Source organism: Pseudophryne corroboree, chromosome 4, assembly GCF_028390025.1.
Source record: "Pseudophryne corroboree isolate aPseCor3 chromosome 4, aPseCor3.hap2, whole genome shotgun sequence".
Lineage (NCBI taxonomy): Eukaryota > Metazoa > Chordata > Amphibia > Anura > Myobatrachidae > Pseudophryne > Pseudophryne corroboree.
The window spans coordinates 680702108-680717279 of NC_086447.1; the positions used below are offsets into that span (position 1 = coordinate 680702108).

A 15172-nucleotide genomic window follows, 5' to 3' on the forward strand; every position below is an offset into this window, starting at 1 on the left:
TAACAGATGGCTATTTGTAACACAAATGTATCAGTTAAAAACAGCTAGAGGCAGACATTGCAACAAATATTGAAACATTCTGAAGGATAAGAGATACAGTGAAATCAATACAGTGACCAAGCTTTTTAAATTCACTTTATTTTATTTCATTTTCACAATTACACTTGCACTATATTTCGCGTATGTTTTAAGGACAATAATAAAGGTTATATTTTAATAATTGGTGGCCATCTACCTTAGGGTATTTGACTATGAGAATAGATCCGTCCGTGTGTGCCCACAAAAAAGGAATTCTTTCTTTTTCTTTGGTTTTCTACAGTCATATAATTCCCAGGAGCACCTCCGAAGACTTATAGGATATATATCCAGATATGAAACAAAAGGGGAAAGGACAAATATACATTTATGAAACATTAAAAACTAGAATGTAGGGTGTCTGTGCGACCTTTCACCTATCCATTGAACAGGTAATGGATAAGAAAGGTGTTTCACTACAGGTGATGGCAATCATACAGTAAGAGGGAAGTCCAGAACCTGGAGAGGGTCATGTTGGGAGGTATGCAATAACAGTGAGCCTTTCATTCCTACAACATTTTTTTAACACTTCATTAATTGGTTATAATAAACAAAACAGTCATATACAGTAACAACCTAAGGGTACATTAAGCATAACAGCATGGCAAAAATGTAATAACATAAAGGCACTGCTTTGAGCATTCAAACTGAAGTTGATCATATATATCATGGTTTCAGCGGGCTGGTTACTGTAAGCAACACAAATACCAAAAATGGAGATTTCCCAGAAAAGAGGAAAATCTAAAGATAGACTCTGCACATGAAATGAAAACAAGAGACTGGCATTTGTTTTTAGCCTGTTCAAAATATGAATAAAATATCTCAATTACAGGATGCCTTAGATGCTCTTACTGGTGCTGAACATGTTACAGATGACTTGAAAACCCAACTGAACGACCTCTGCAAATTTTCTAAGGATTTGAGTGTATATTCTGCAAAAGTTTCTGCCTTAATGAAGGAGTACAACAGGCATGTATTGAAGATCAGTGTCTTTTTTTTAATCATATTACTTAGATCTCTACTGTACCTTTACCAGTTGTCACCATCTGTGAAAATCGTAGCTATTCCAACCAGGGGATCCATCTCCTGGACCGTATCCATTGGCATTTCTATAATGGGTGCAATGTGTGCAGTACACACAGGTTCCTCGGTCCAGGACGGCCCACACTGCACCCATATTTTTATAGTAACCTTTCAGGAGTCCCACGTCAGGTGATGCAGTCACGGCGAAAATCACAGCCAAAAGGGCCAACGTACATGCACAGTAGTGAAATAGTTCTCTGGAACATGACCGGCGCCTTGTTTCCGGAGACCTGCGCATGCGCAGTAGACTCTGGCAAAATAACGGAGCCTCCTGCACCGTGCAGAGGAGGGGACCCACCCAGAGTCTGCACACGAGCTACCTTCTCTGTTAAAATGACCCTGACCATGGTGGTCATTCCGAGTTGATCGCTCGTTAATTTTTTTCGCAATGGAGCAATTAGTCGCTAATGCGCATGCGCAATGTGCGCAGTGCGACTGCGCCAAGTAAATTTGCTAAGAAGTTTGGTATTTTACTCACGGCATTACGAGGTTTTTTCTTCGTTCTGGTGATCGTAATGTGATTAACAGGAAGTGGGTGTTTCTGGGCGGAAACTGGCCGTTTTATGGGAGTGTGTGAAAAAACGCTACCGTTTCTGGGGAAAACGCGGGAGTGGCTGGAGAAATGGAGGAGTGTCTGGGCGAACGCTGGGTGTGTTTGTGACGTCAAACCAGGAACGACAAGCACTAAACTGATCGCAGTGGCAGAGTAAGTCTCGAGCTACTCAGAAACTGCACAGATAAATCTATTCGCAATATTGCGTATCTTTCGTTCGCAATTTTGCTAAGCTAAGATTCACTCCCAGTAGGCGGCGGCTTAGCATGTGCAATGCTGCTAAAAGCAGCTTGCGAGCGAACAACTCGGAATGACCACCCATTTCAGTTCTATAACTATGGGGCAGATGTACTAAGCTAGGCATTCCCAACCTTGGACCTCAAGGCACAGTAATAGTCCAGGTTTTAGTGATACCCATGCTTGAGCACAGGTGACTGTTATTTTGATGTAACCATTTTTTGCTGAAGCCTGTATATCATTAAAACATGCAGTGTTAGTGTGCCTTGATGACTGAGGTCGGGAATGCCTATCTCCTGTGATTTTTCAAACACAGCCTGTAATATGTAAGTTAGGAGCTGATTGGCTGGTACTTTCTCTTTCTTCTTCAGGGTCCATAGGTATCCACAGGGATAACTTTGGGGTATGATGGTGGAGACTAGGGTCAGGCACCGAACAGTTAAGCTTTTCAAGCTCCACTCTCCAAAGCTTAGTACATCTTACCTGGTTCATATAGCCATGTATCCTGGATAATGTAGTGTTAAGATATGTCACAACATTCCTAATTAGAAATTCAGAGCAAAAGAAGCCACAAACTGGTCGTCTCAAACCACATCACAATCTGCCAGTGCCATAGCCAGTTTGTGTGAGGCCACCCTCTCTCCCCAGAAGACCGTGATCTAGATTTACTACGAGGCATCTTTTGAAAGCTGCCGAGGCTCTGTGCTTTTGAAACTGAATTTTAAATAATAGTAATAATAATCATTTTTTTTTATATAGCGCTCTTTCTCCAACAGGACTCAAGGCGCTTTGACAATGTATTAAATGCTAATTTTTTTTAAATGTAATATTATTGGCCTTTAAAATTTCAAAAAGCGCAGAGAAAAAGACACTGCCTAATTTATTTAGTCTATTGTCACATTTTACCTCTGAAAATCAGGATTGTGTCAGTAAAAAGAAAGGTTGTCATATCTCATTCAACCTTTTCTTTCCAGCAACATATATATGTTCTATTTCAGTGGTTCTTAAACTCGGTCCTCAGGACCCCGCACAGTGCATGTTTTGCAGGTAACCCAGCAGGTGCACAGGTGTAGTAATTACTCACTGACACATTTTAAAAGGTCCACAGGTGGAGCTAATTATTTCACTTGTGATTCTGTGAGGAGACCTGCAAAACATGCACTGTGTGGGGTCCTGAGGACCGAGTTTGAGAACCTGTGTTCTATTTAAATTCCTGCTCAAACAGTATATGTGTTATATTTAATATATACCTTGATCCAGCTCTGGAAATTTATAAAGTATACATAACTATACATCCAGCACCAGTTCTCGTGCAGTACTAGACATTTTAGTGCAGGCCTAGCCACCCTGTTACTCTCAAGCTGTAGGGAAACTACACATCCCAGCATGCCCTCTGACAGTTTTAGAAATCACTAATAGCAAAACTGTAGCAGGGCATGCTGGAACTTGTAGTTTCAAAACAGCTGGAAAACTACAGGTTTTCCGAGCATGTTTTAGTGTAACAGTATTTTCTTATATTTTAACGGGATCCGGTCTCTAGCTCGACAATATCTAGGTCGACACCATCTAGCTCGACCACTATTGGTCGACAGTAACTAGGTCGACAGGGTTTCTAGGTCGACAGGGTCTTTAGGTCGACAGGTCTAAAGGTCGACATGAGTTTTTCACGATTTGTTTTCTTTTTTTGAAACTTTTCATACTTAACGATCCAAGTGGACTACGATTGGAATGGTAATCTGTGCCGAGCGAAGCGGTAGCGGAGTGAGGCACCTTGCCCGAAGCATGGCGAGCGTAGCGAGCCATGCGAGGGGACTCGGTGCACTAATTGGGGTTCCCGGTCACTCTACGAAGAAAATTACACCAAAAAAACTTAAAAAAACTCATGTCGACCTATTGACCTGTCGACCTAGACCATGTCGACCTAAAGACCCTGTCGACCTAGAGACCCTGCCGACCTAGTTACTGTCGACCAATAGTGGTCAACCTAGACACTGTCGACCTAGTTACTATCTATCTTCCATACCACACCCATTTTAACAATGCTAGTTTGCAAGAAGAGGTCCCGTTCAGACACTTCTATACCTCCATCCAACCTATATGTTTATTTATTTTTTGCCATTTTTCATTGTTTCATTCATCTATTTTTTTTCACTTTGACACATTTTTTTTTTCAAAAACTTTTTTATTGAGACATCATTGATATCATAGTACAAAGTACAAAAGTACAAATAAAGTAGTATACAGTAACATATATGATTACAGCCAGGGGTCGTACATCGCAGTCACCCATGTCAGACCACAAAGATTATTGCATGACATTTGAATAAACTGTCTATACAGTGATGGTGTTTTACATCATAGATTAAACTGTAGGGGGAGCCGTCATAATTGTCCATTCTTAAACCAAGGAAAGAGGCTGGTCCTGTGCAGCCAGCCTAGTTAAGTACCATGTAGTGTTCTTGAGGCTGCTATGAATGTGTAGCCGTGTATTGAGGGGCAAAGTGGATATATAAGATTCCCAGAGACCCCTATCAACAATAGCCTCCACCCAGTCCATCCTAAATATATAATGTAATTTACTCAAAAATAATAGTATCTGTGGTGGCGCGCTATCTATCCACCCTTGTAGAATCGTTTTTTTCCCGGCCGCACTAAGGGCTATCAGTAATTTCTTACATTCTGATGGCATGCGAAGAGTGGGATCGATAATACCCAGGACTGCCCATTCGGGGGTAAAGGGTACATAAGTTATTAAATTAGCCTCCGCATATCTCCTAATGAGTTGCCAAAAATATTGTACAATTGGGCATGCCCACAAACAATGATATGTGTCAGCCTCACTCTGGTGGCATCTTGGGCAAGAGTGTGTTTCCGACGTACCCATATGGTAGCGTAGTAATGGGGATAGATAAGTGTTATGATACACATTAAGAAATAATTCAGTGTACATGCTTGCTGGGAGGACCTTTCGAGAGTATAGTAGTGCTTTTTACATTGTTGGTATGGTCAATCCGGGGAAATAAGCCAACCACTTAGACATGCCTCCTGTCACAGCGGCATGGTCTAGTATTGTCCTCAAGAAGGTGTAGTGTATGGATATGGCCTTGTATCTTGGTACTGGGTGCAGTAAGAGGCTATCCAGTGGATTAGTCCAATCCCCCTCCGCAAAATGTGTAAGAACATGCCTAACATAAAATTGCGTTTGTAAGAATGGAAGGGGGGACGAGACCACCCCAGCATGTCTCGTTGAAACCTCTGAGAAGGTAAGCAAACGGCGGTCCTCCACCGATACTAAAGACCTAATTGATGTTATACCAGCCTCCCTCCACGTCGTGAAGGGATGGCAGCCACGCCATCCAAAAACTCTGGGTTCTTAATTAAGGGCAAGTGCAGGGAGTAGTATTGATTCAATTTCGCATTGTGGCGCAGTATGTGCCACATTTTTCTAGTAGACCACAGAAGTGGGTTAGATCTGATATGATCCGGTATCTCCCAATCATGTTGATGAAGAAAACATATCAGACCCACAGTTGCTAAAAAATGCTGTTCGAGAGATGTGTTTGTATATACAGAACTATTTTTCAGCCAATCTCTCAAGTGTTGCAAAAGTGCAGCGTGATTATAAACTACTATATCTGGAAAGTTGATACCTCCATTGGACTTAGGTTGGGCAAGTTTACGCAGAGCAATACGTGCCCGGCCTCCCCTCCATATAAAGGTTCTGATTAATTTGTTGATCATTTGGACATCCTGTTTGGTCAGCAGTATGGGAAGTGTTTGCAGGGGATATAATTAATATGCGCGGTATAGCCACCATTTTTAGCAGGTTAGCCCTGCCTAGATATGACAGTGGAAGACGTTCCCATCTCTTAATGTCATCAGTTAAAGTGTGTATGGCTTTGCTTACGTTGATTTTATATAGTTCAGACATATAGCGTGGCACCATCACCCCCAAATAGATAATATATGTGGGCACCCAATGAAGGGGAAAGTGTGAGGTCCAGCTCGGACATGTCACATTACCATACAACAGTAGCGCTTTAGATTTATCCATATTGATACTGAAACCTGAAATGCGGCCGAATAATTGGATCTTGTCCAGGATCAAATTAACGGTATGCTCAGGGTCAGATATATACAGAAGGATATCGTCAGCGAAGGCGGACAGCTTGATTTCCTGTCCACCCACTTTTATGCCCCGAAAAACCGACCAATCCTGCAGTGTCCTAAGCAACGGGTCGAGGGCCAGGTTAAATAGCAACGGTGACAGAGGGCATCCCTGTCAGGTACCCCTTTCCAAAAGGAATCGTTGGCACCTGATCCCATTTATTAATAAAGAGGCAGATGGATTGTCGTAGATGTATCGGACATAATTAATTAAGCCCTTATCAAAGCCTCTTCTCCCCAACACAGTAAACAAATGTGGCCACAAGACCATGTCAAAGGCCTTGTTGGCATCAAGACTAAGAAGCATATTCGAATCTAGACATGGAGACTGAGATGCCGCTACTGCCGCTAGCGCCATGCGGATTGCTTTAACCGCATGTCGACCAGTTACAAAACCCATTTGTGTTGTAGTAAGTACATCAGGGAGAATAGATTGAAGCCGCATCGCCATTATCTTGGCCAATAGTTTGTAGTCAACATTTAATAGGCTAATTGGTCTGTATGAGGAGAGAAAGTTGGCGTCCCTACCAGGTTTGGGGATGAGTGTAATAAATCCCTCATTAAAGAAAGGAGATGGAGAGCTCTTTTCATGTATAGCTTGAAACAATTCCAATAAATTGGGGACAATGTGAGCCTGTAACATGCGGTAGTAGTCTCCCGACAGGCCATCTGGACCCGGAGACTTGCCATGAGGTAATTTGGATATAACAGTATTAATTTCCTCCGTCGTTATTTTCCCTACAAGGCCATCTCTCTGGTCTTGAGTCAGAGCGGGCAATACCTCGTCTGTGAGCAGTTGTGATTGTAAGTCAGCATCTATATGTGCCGAGCTAAACAAGGATTGAAAATAGGATTTAAATTGTTCCACTATTTCTTGAGAGTTGGTGATAATACGACCAGACCTGGGGTGGTGTATAGTAGTTATAATGTGTCGTTTTTCGGGAGGCCGGGAAATGGCCGCCAGTAGCCGACCAGCCTTATTGCCCCATCTATAAAATTTATTTTTGGTAAAGTCTAAGGAGTGTTTCGCCTGGGTGGCTAAATAAGTTTCAAGCAGGCGTCTAGCCTGCTTGTACTCAGTAATCACTTTGACACATTTATTGTTATTTAATGAAGCTAAAAATAGATAAAGCAATTATTAATTTTTCTAATTACTCTCATTTTTTTTTTTTTAAGCCTTTACTTGCAAGCATCAAAGGGCTGCCAGAATAAAGAGCAGATTTTACAGCAAAGATTCCGAACTGCCTTCCGAGACTTTCAGCAGTGGCTGGTAAATGCCAAAGTGACGACCGCAAAGTGCTTTGATATCCCACAGAGCATTGATGAAGCCTCATCCAGTCTGCAAAAAATTCAAGTAAGGAAATATGGGATGCAGTTACTTAACCGATGGTCGGGATACCTGCGGTTGGTATACCGACGCCAGCATCCCGAACAAGGACACTATCCCAGAGTCAACATACCGACGTCAAACGGGATGCCGGCATCACAATACCGACAGCCGGCATCCCGAATGTCCTGACAGCGGGACGCATTGGCGTTCTGCCGCGTGCGGGAGGGGGAGGTTAGGTTTGGGGTGAAGAAGGGGGTTAGGGGGAAGCGCAGGGAAGGTTAGGGTTAGGGACTGGGGAGGGACTTAGAAGGGGAGGTTAGGGTTAGGCATCAAGCGGGGAGGGTTAGAGTTATGCAGCAGGGAAGGGAGGGTTAGGGTTAGTCACCCACAAGGGAGGGTTAGGGTAGGGAAAGGGTGGGGGTTAGGGGGCATACTGGGGGACTGCCCGGATTATGATGGACGGGATGCCAGTGTTGGTATGATGACCACTGGCATCCCGTCAATCGGTCATTCACACTGATCCTAGAAATACTATGGGACTTTCCCTAAAGCATACTGTACAATAAAATATTATATAACATTAGTATTATTTATTACATTTATATATACTCAAAACATATGGTAATGTTTATTTTTTTATTAAGTTTTACAGTTCACAGAGATTTAATCAGTAAACACAGATATCTGCGTTCACATACATGGATGCAGTAAACATGAAGATACATGAGACATAAAACTGAAGACACGTGATTGGTTACATGATACAGATGTAGCCACCTTTATCTTGACTGTTTCTCCGCCGAGACGGGCGTTTAGTCACGCTAAGGCGATAGCTGAGTTTAATCACAGGTAGGCGCGTTGAGGCGATCTAGATACTCATCATGCATTACACATCTCCACCACTGTGTGGCTAATGCTCCACTAATCCAGTACTTTCGATCGTACAGTATAGCGGTGGATTGATCTACAGCTCCGGCAATACTGTAGGCGTAACGGGAGGCGGTGGAAAAAGTATGGAGTACTGTACAGTATGTGTATGGAGACGCAACTACAGTAATTGTGTAAAAGGAAGAATGTACAGGACAATGTATAAACACCGTGCTTTTAAAATACATGAGCGTCTGGGAATGGAGGGCTACAGTAGCTAGCAGGAGGCGGTGGAAAATACCGTGCTTTACAAATGCGAGCGTCATAGTCCTCTATCTTGAGAGGCAATAGTGAACTTCTAACACACATCCATTTGCGACAGTGTACACTACTGGTTTTACAGTATGTTTTGTCTGCGGGACTTGGACGCTCACATACAGTATTCATAAAGTATTGTAGATGGATCATATACTGTATGCTGTACTATTTGCGTCTGTGTCGTACTGTATATACAGTACTGTATTAAATAATGCAGCGTAATGAGTATTTACTGTATGCAGCGTAATGAGACGCCTTAGTAAAGTAGTCCTTATTATGTATTTCAGTATTGTATTTTACGGGAGACCACACGCATGCGCAGTGGTGATTGTAAAAAGCGACATCTGGTGGCTGATCGCAGGTATTACACGTAAAGGTAACGCCAAACGCCATGTCTGCCTCCGTGCGATTAGGTACGCCTCTCTGTGACTAGGCGCGCCTCCCTACGCTGCATATGCTCGATCGGGACAAACGCCTCAGCCACTCAAGATAAAGGTGGCTACATCTGTATATTGTAATGGGCAAAGACAAGCCCAGTGATAACATGCATCAGTGATATTGTGTTGCCTGCCAGTGATATTGTTACATTACATTTGTATTAAATTCTCCTGTAATACTTCCCGCGCTTCCTTATGTGCCAAGCTGCAAAAAAATGTACATACAGAGAGATATTGAGAAGATATTTCATATTTGGGACTTTTGGGGGGAGGGGAGTATGTGATAGCAGTTTTAAAACTATCAGAGATATTTAGCAATCGAAAAGTTCACTAAGGATCAACAACAAAATGTTATGCTGAGCGACATACTTTTGTAAGGATGAAGTGTAATGCTAACATTATGGGCCTGATTCAGAGGTAGGCGCATGCATACGCAGTCGCTATCGGAACCCTTGTGCACCAGCGAGTAACATAGAGTACAAGCGCTGAGACTCTCACTTTTAGAGTCTGTGGACAGTGCAACTGCAGTGGTGTTCCTGAACATCCGCCATTGGCACACCATTGCTCACACCACCTACACTTGCGACAGCCTGTTGCCTGCTCAGTGTTTCCTTCTGAAATTCCTCTAAACATTGTCTCTGTGGATGTGCATCTGCGCTTGGGAATGCAGACGCTTTTACTGACATGTCCCTGATACTTCCATAACACACCCATGAGATGGCCTTTTTTCACAAGCACTTCAGGCCACTTCCTAGTCACTTCACAGGAACACCCATGGTTGTGCACCAAAAGCTCTATCACAAGCGGCAGTGTACGCAAGAGTGGTATCTGTTTGCAGTCAGGGGAACACATGCGATGCAGGGGTTTTATGGAATTTTCTGCTGCGGGGTACACTGGGCTTCACAGGGAATAACATCGGGGTGTAGAGTAGGATCTTGATCCGAGGCACCAACAGGCTCATAGCTTTGACTGTTCCCAAGATGCATAGCGCCGCCTCCTCTATAACCCCGCCTCCGTGCACAGGAGCTCAGTTTTGTAGTTGGTGCTATGCAGTAATCAGGCATACAACAGGTGGGCTGCTCCAGCAGCCCTGAGAGCTTTTCTAAGTGAAGATAGAAGACTTCAAGGGCTGCAGCAGTGATAGATGTCAGTCTGACATCTCCTGCTGCAGCTCCATCACCTCCCCCAGCGGCGCTGTATACTCTCGAGCCCTGGTTGTCGGGTACTTAAAGCGGAGGTTCCGATTTGCTCACCGTTAGTCATACACTCGCCGAAGTTCTCCTGAATCGCGTGGTCACACTCAGGGAGGAGGTAAGAGGGTCACCTAGGTGGGTCCCGCTGAAATCGCTGTCCGGCGCGGCCGGTGGGAGGCGGGCCACGCGTGCTGACGTAGACTCTGTGGTCGGGCAGGGACTCCACTAAACCACCAGGGCAAGGGCACAGGTCGTTTTTTTCCTAATAAAAACCATTTTTATTACAGCCCATAGTACCAGTGGTGAGGTCCAGCAGGGGGATAAGGCTTGGACCTGTAGCCCCTCCCCCAGGACGCCATTTACAGTAATGTTCCAGCCCTGGAGCTGCATATATCTCTCTCCCTCACTCCCAGTCAGTGTTTGGGCGCCATTACACAGAGCAGCACTGTTCCTGGGACTGTTTGGGCAAATCCTTCTTTGTAAAGCCACCTGCATGTCAGCGCTGTGCATTTTACAGGACACTTAAGTATTCTACATGTCTGTTGACAGTGTTAGTTAAGAAACAGTGCATTTGGTCAGGGTTATATAGTACAAGTACCCTGTGATATATATCCAGTCTTTACTGTGCTTTGATATATCTACTAAATATATAGCTATACTGAGTATTACTTTGTATTGCTAGTCCAGTGTAGTTTTATTGCATGTCATAATTTCTGCATTGTACATTGTGACTATATGTGTGTGCATGTAGCTGCTGTGTGACCTCCATTTCGTGTCTCTCACTCAGATTGCTATCCCTATATTCTATGACCTGAGGGGGCTCAGTGCGTCAGGTTTATTATCTGATATAGGCGTCTCACAAGATATACTCATCGTGTATGTTTCTTTGTGATCTTTAGTCACCACATACCTCTTGAATTCCCTGTTTGCAGAATATATAAGCTGCACAGGGGTTGCTTGTCAGGTATATTGCTGCTGATATTGTACTGTGTTGCCTGAGACTGTGCTTTTAGCTGTGTCAGCTACAGGGGGCAACAGAGCTGGAGCTGATCGCACAGAGTGTGGAGGTGACGCTGCAGGCATGTTTGAGAAAAACTTGGCAGCAGAGAGTTCGGGTTCTGGGGGTTCCCTACCCCCCAGTGGAATAGTGGCAATGGGGGTTCAAAATGACCCACCCTGGGCTACATTTTCCTCTATATTATCTACACTTGTAACGAAACTTACGCCCCCTATGGGAACTCCTGTGCCGGTACAACAGATTATGGTCCCTGCAGTTAATCCGCCCTGGGCAGATCAAATTTACAGTCAGTTACAGCAATTAAACCAGTCACTGTCTAAAAAGATATCTGACTCTTGCCCGCCTAAGACCAAGGGGTCATCCAAACGGGCCATTACTTCCTCACAGTCTACCACTGTCCCAGACACCTCATCTGATGAGGATGGTGTTTATACTGACCCCTCAGATTCTGATCCTGATAGTTCTGATGGGGAAGCTGGGTCGCAGGTAGATGTTCCTGACTTGTTGGAGGCGATCAGGATGATTCTTCAGATCACTGATGACGCAGAGCCTGATGCCGTTCCTAAGAAACCGGACAGGTTCAAACGTAAGAAGGTGGTTAAGCAAGTTTTACCTCACTCTGACCACTTAGTGGACATACGTCAGGAATTCTGGGAAACTCCAGGTAAGAAATTCACACCTCACAAGAATATGCTGGCTCGCTATCCTCTTGCTGCGGAGCTAAGTAAAAATTGGGAAACACCCCCGCCTGCGGATTCGCAAGTGGCGCGGCTGGTAGTATCCTCAGCTCTGCCTGTGACTACCGTCACATGTCTGAAGGAACCGACGGTTAAGCGTGTGGGGGGTTGTTTAAAGGCAATTTACACCCTAACTGGTGCTGCGCATAGGCCCACTATTGCAGCAACTTGGGCTGCAGAGGCCATTAAGACGAGGGCCCAGGAGTTGGAGGCAGAGTTGCCTTTCTAATGCTTCTGATCACACTAGACAATGCCTGTTGTATATTGTCACAGCGTCACATTATGTGAAGGAGGCGGCTTTTGATGCCGGTATTCTGGAGGCCAAGGCTTCTACTACATCTATCCTGGCTCGCCGGATTCTTTGGTTGCGGTCCTGGTCTGTTGATCTGGACTCCAAGAAAACCCTGGAGGTGCTCCCTTTTAAGGGAGACATTCTTTTTGGAGAAGACCTCAACAAGATAGTGGCTGACTTAGCTTCTGCTAAAACGGCATGTCTGCCTAGTACTGCTCCTTCGGCACCGAAGGCTAAGAGTGCTTCCTCTCGTTTCTTTCATCCTCCGGGAAAATCAAAAAGTCAGGCACACAGTCGCACTTCCAAACCTATTAAGCCCAAACGGGCCTGGGCTGCCCATCAGCCTGCTTCCCAAACTGACAAGCCTTCCGCATGACGGGGCGGGCCTCCCCCTGGGGGATCCCAGGGTGGGGGGCCAACTTCTAGGGTTTACCCAGGAATGGTTGAAGACTACTTCCGATGCCTGTGTACGGGAAGTCGTCACTTGAGGTTATGCCGTATCCTTCAAGAAACGTCCTCCTCATCGATTTTGCCTTTGGATCAGGTGAGGGCAAAAACTCTTCATTCGGTGGTACAGTCCCTCCTGGACACAGGTTTTTCGGAGGCGGTCATTCAAACTATGTTGAAGGCCCGTAAGCCGGCTTCTGCTCGGATTTACCATAGGGTCTGGAATTCTTACTTTGCTTGGTGCGCAAATAACAATCAGGACACTTACAAGTTTAGTACAGCCAAACTTTTGGCTTTTCTACAGCAAGGCCTGGACTTAGGTCTTCGTCTAGCCTCCCTCAAGGTTCATATTTCTGCCTTGTCGGTATGGTTTCAGAGAAAAATTGCATCTCTGCCTGATGTTCATACATTCACTCAGTGTGTGTTGCATATTCAGCCTCCTTATGTCCCAACTGTGGCCCCTTGGGATTTGTTGGTGGTCTTGGAGTCCTTGCAAGAATTTCCATTTGAACCTCTTGCATCCGCAGATCTTAAGTGGCTTTCCATTACTGTCTTGTTTCTGCTAGCCATTGCCTCTGCTAGATGCGTTTCAGACCTGGGTGCCTTATCCTGTAAGTCCCCCTATCTGATTTTTCACCGTGATCGGGCAGTTCTTAGAACACGCCCTGGTTACCTACCTAAGGTGGTGTCTTCCTTCCACCTTAACCAGGAAATTGTGGTTCCTGCCTTTAATTCTCCGGAGTTGTCTTCTGGAGAGCGGTCTTTGGATGTGGTACGGGCTCTCCATATCTATGTGAAGAGAACTGCTTCCATTCGGAAATCTGAATCTCTCTTCGTACTGTTTGGTTTTCACAAACGTGGCTGGCCTGCTAATAAGCAGACCTTGGCCAGATGGATTAGAATGGTGATTGCACATGCTTATGTACAGGCTGGTCTTCCAGCTCCTGCTACCACTAAGGCCTATTCTACTCGGTCTCTTAGACCTTCTTGGGTGGCCCGCCGTGGTGCGACCCTTGAACAGTTGTGCAAGGCGTCTACGTGGTCCTCAGTGAACACGTTCATTAGGTTCTATGCCTTCGATACTTCCGCCTCCCAGGATGCTTCCTTTGGACGCCGGGTTCTTGTGCCCGCTACAGTGCGTCCCCTCCCATTAGGAACTGCTTTAGGACATCCCCGATGTTATTCCCTGTGGAGCCCAGTGTACCCCGCAGCAGAAAACTAGATTTATGGTAAGAACTTACCTTTGTAAAATCTCTTTCTGCGAGGTACTCTGGGCTCCACAGGGCGCCCACCCTGACACACTTAGCTTCTTTAGGTTGGTATGGCATTAGCCGCTGACACCCTCTCCTGTCGGGAGTGTGTGGTGTATGTGGCTACTAACGATTGTTGTCTCTTTTACCTGCTACTGCATTGGACTGGTTAACAAAATCTGAGCTCCTGTACACGGAGGCGGGGTTATAGAGGAGGTGGCGCTATGCATCTTGGGAACAGTCAAAGCTTTGAGCCTGTTGGTGCCTCGGATGAAGATCCTACTCTACACCCCGATGTTATTCCCTGTGGAGCCCAGTGTACCTCGCAGAAAGAGATTTAACAATGGTAAGTTCTTATCATAAATCTCATTTTTCGCATGTACAGTAGCAAACAGTAGCTCAACTGCGCAAACATCGGCATTGCATCCACCTCAGAACTCAGGGCATGGAGGACTGGTCACGATCCCAGCTCTCCTTTTCTGTTTACGAAGCTGTGGTGACAAATGACAGTATCCGTCTTTTACCAATTTAACACCGAAAACTGTAGGAGGCAGCACTCACTTGTGTAAACAGTGAGGACAGCTGAAGAATTTCCTGTGAGAGTGCTGGGACAGATGGGATAGCACTCCTAGGGTCTAGGTACTTGCTTTAGGGGACATACAGTTTTAGTGTGGCTAATCATTATATTATTTATAATATTTATCATTGAAGGGTAATGAACAGACAGTACAGTAATCCTGATAGCCAATAAAGGTCAAACAGATGTGATTGGATAGTCAAAGGTAAACATCATAAACAGACCTAGATCAATAAATTGCATCAATATCTGTCACCAAAAAGAAAGGAAACAAAATTCAAGTAAGGATGAGCAAAAGAAAGGAGGGGGGGGGTAGGGACGGCACTTCCATAGTAAGGGCGTATAATAATAGACGTCGTGATTCACAGACGAAACATATTGAAGGCAATACATGAACAATAAAACTGTAGAGAAAGTGCAAGTCATAGAGCTTCCAAGTTAGAGAAAGGAGAGAGGAATAAGAACCAAAGAAGAAAACAATTGGGTCACAATGTAGCAAGGTATAACGGATCCTCAAGAAAGGCACATAGGGGGAGAGTAAACAGAGGGAGGAAGAGAAGAGGATAGAGAGAGATAAGACAGGGGCATGAA

General features: G+C 44.8%; 1 protein-coding gene across 15 annotated transcripts in view; it reads left to right on the forward strand.

Moving 5' to 3' along the window:
• The window catches only part of SYNE1 (spectrin repeat containing nuclear envelope protein 1), a 965679-nt gene that overhangs the window by 550210 nt on the left and 400297 nt on the right, over window positions 1–15172 (forward strand). For all 15 annotated transcript variants that reach the window (XM_063917854.1, XM_063917860.1, XM_063917859.1 and 12 more), the window contains 2 exons: window positions 908–1044; window positions 7292–7469. In XM_063917854.1, coding sequence (XP_063773924.1) covers window positions 908–1044; window positions 7292–7469 — 315 coding nt within the window. The remainder of the gene's footprint in view (window positions 1–907; window positions 1045–7291; window positions 7470–15172) is intronic.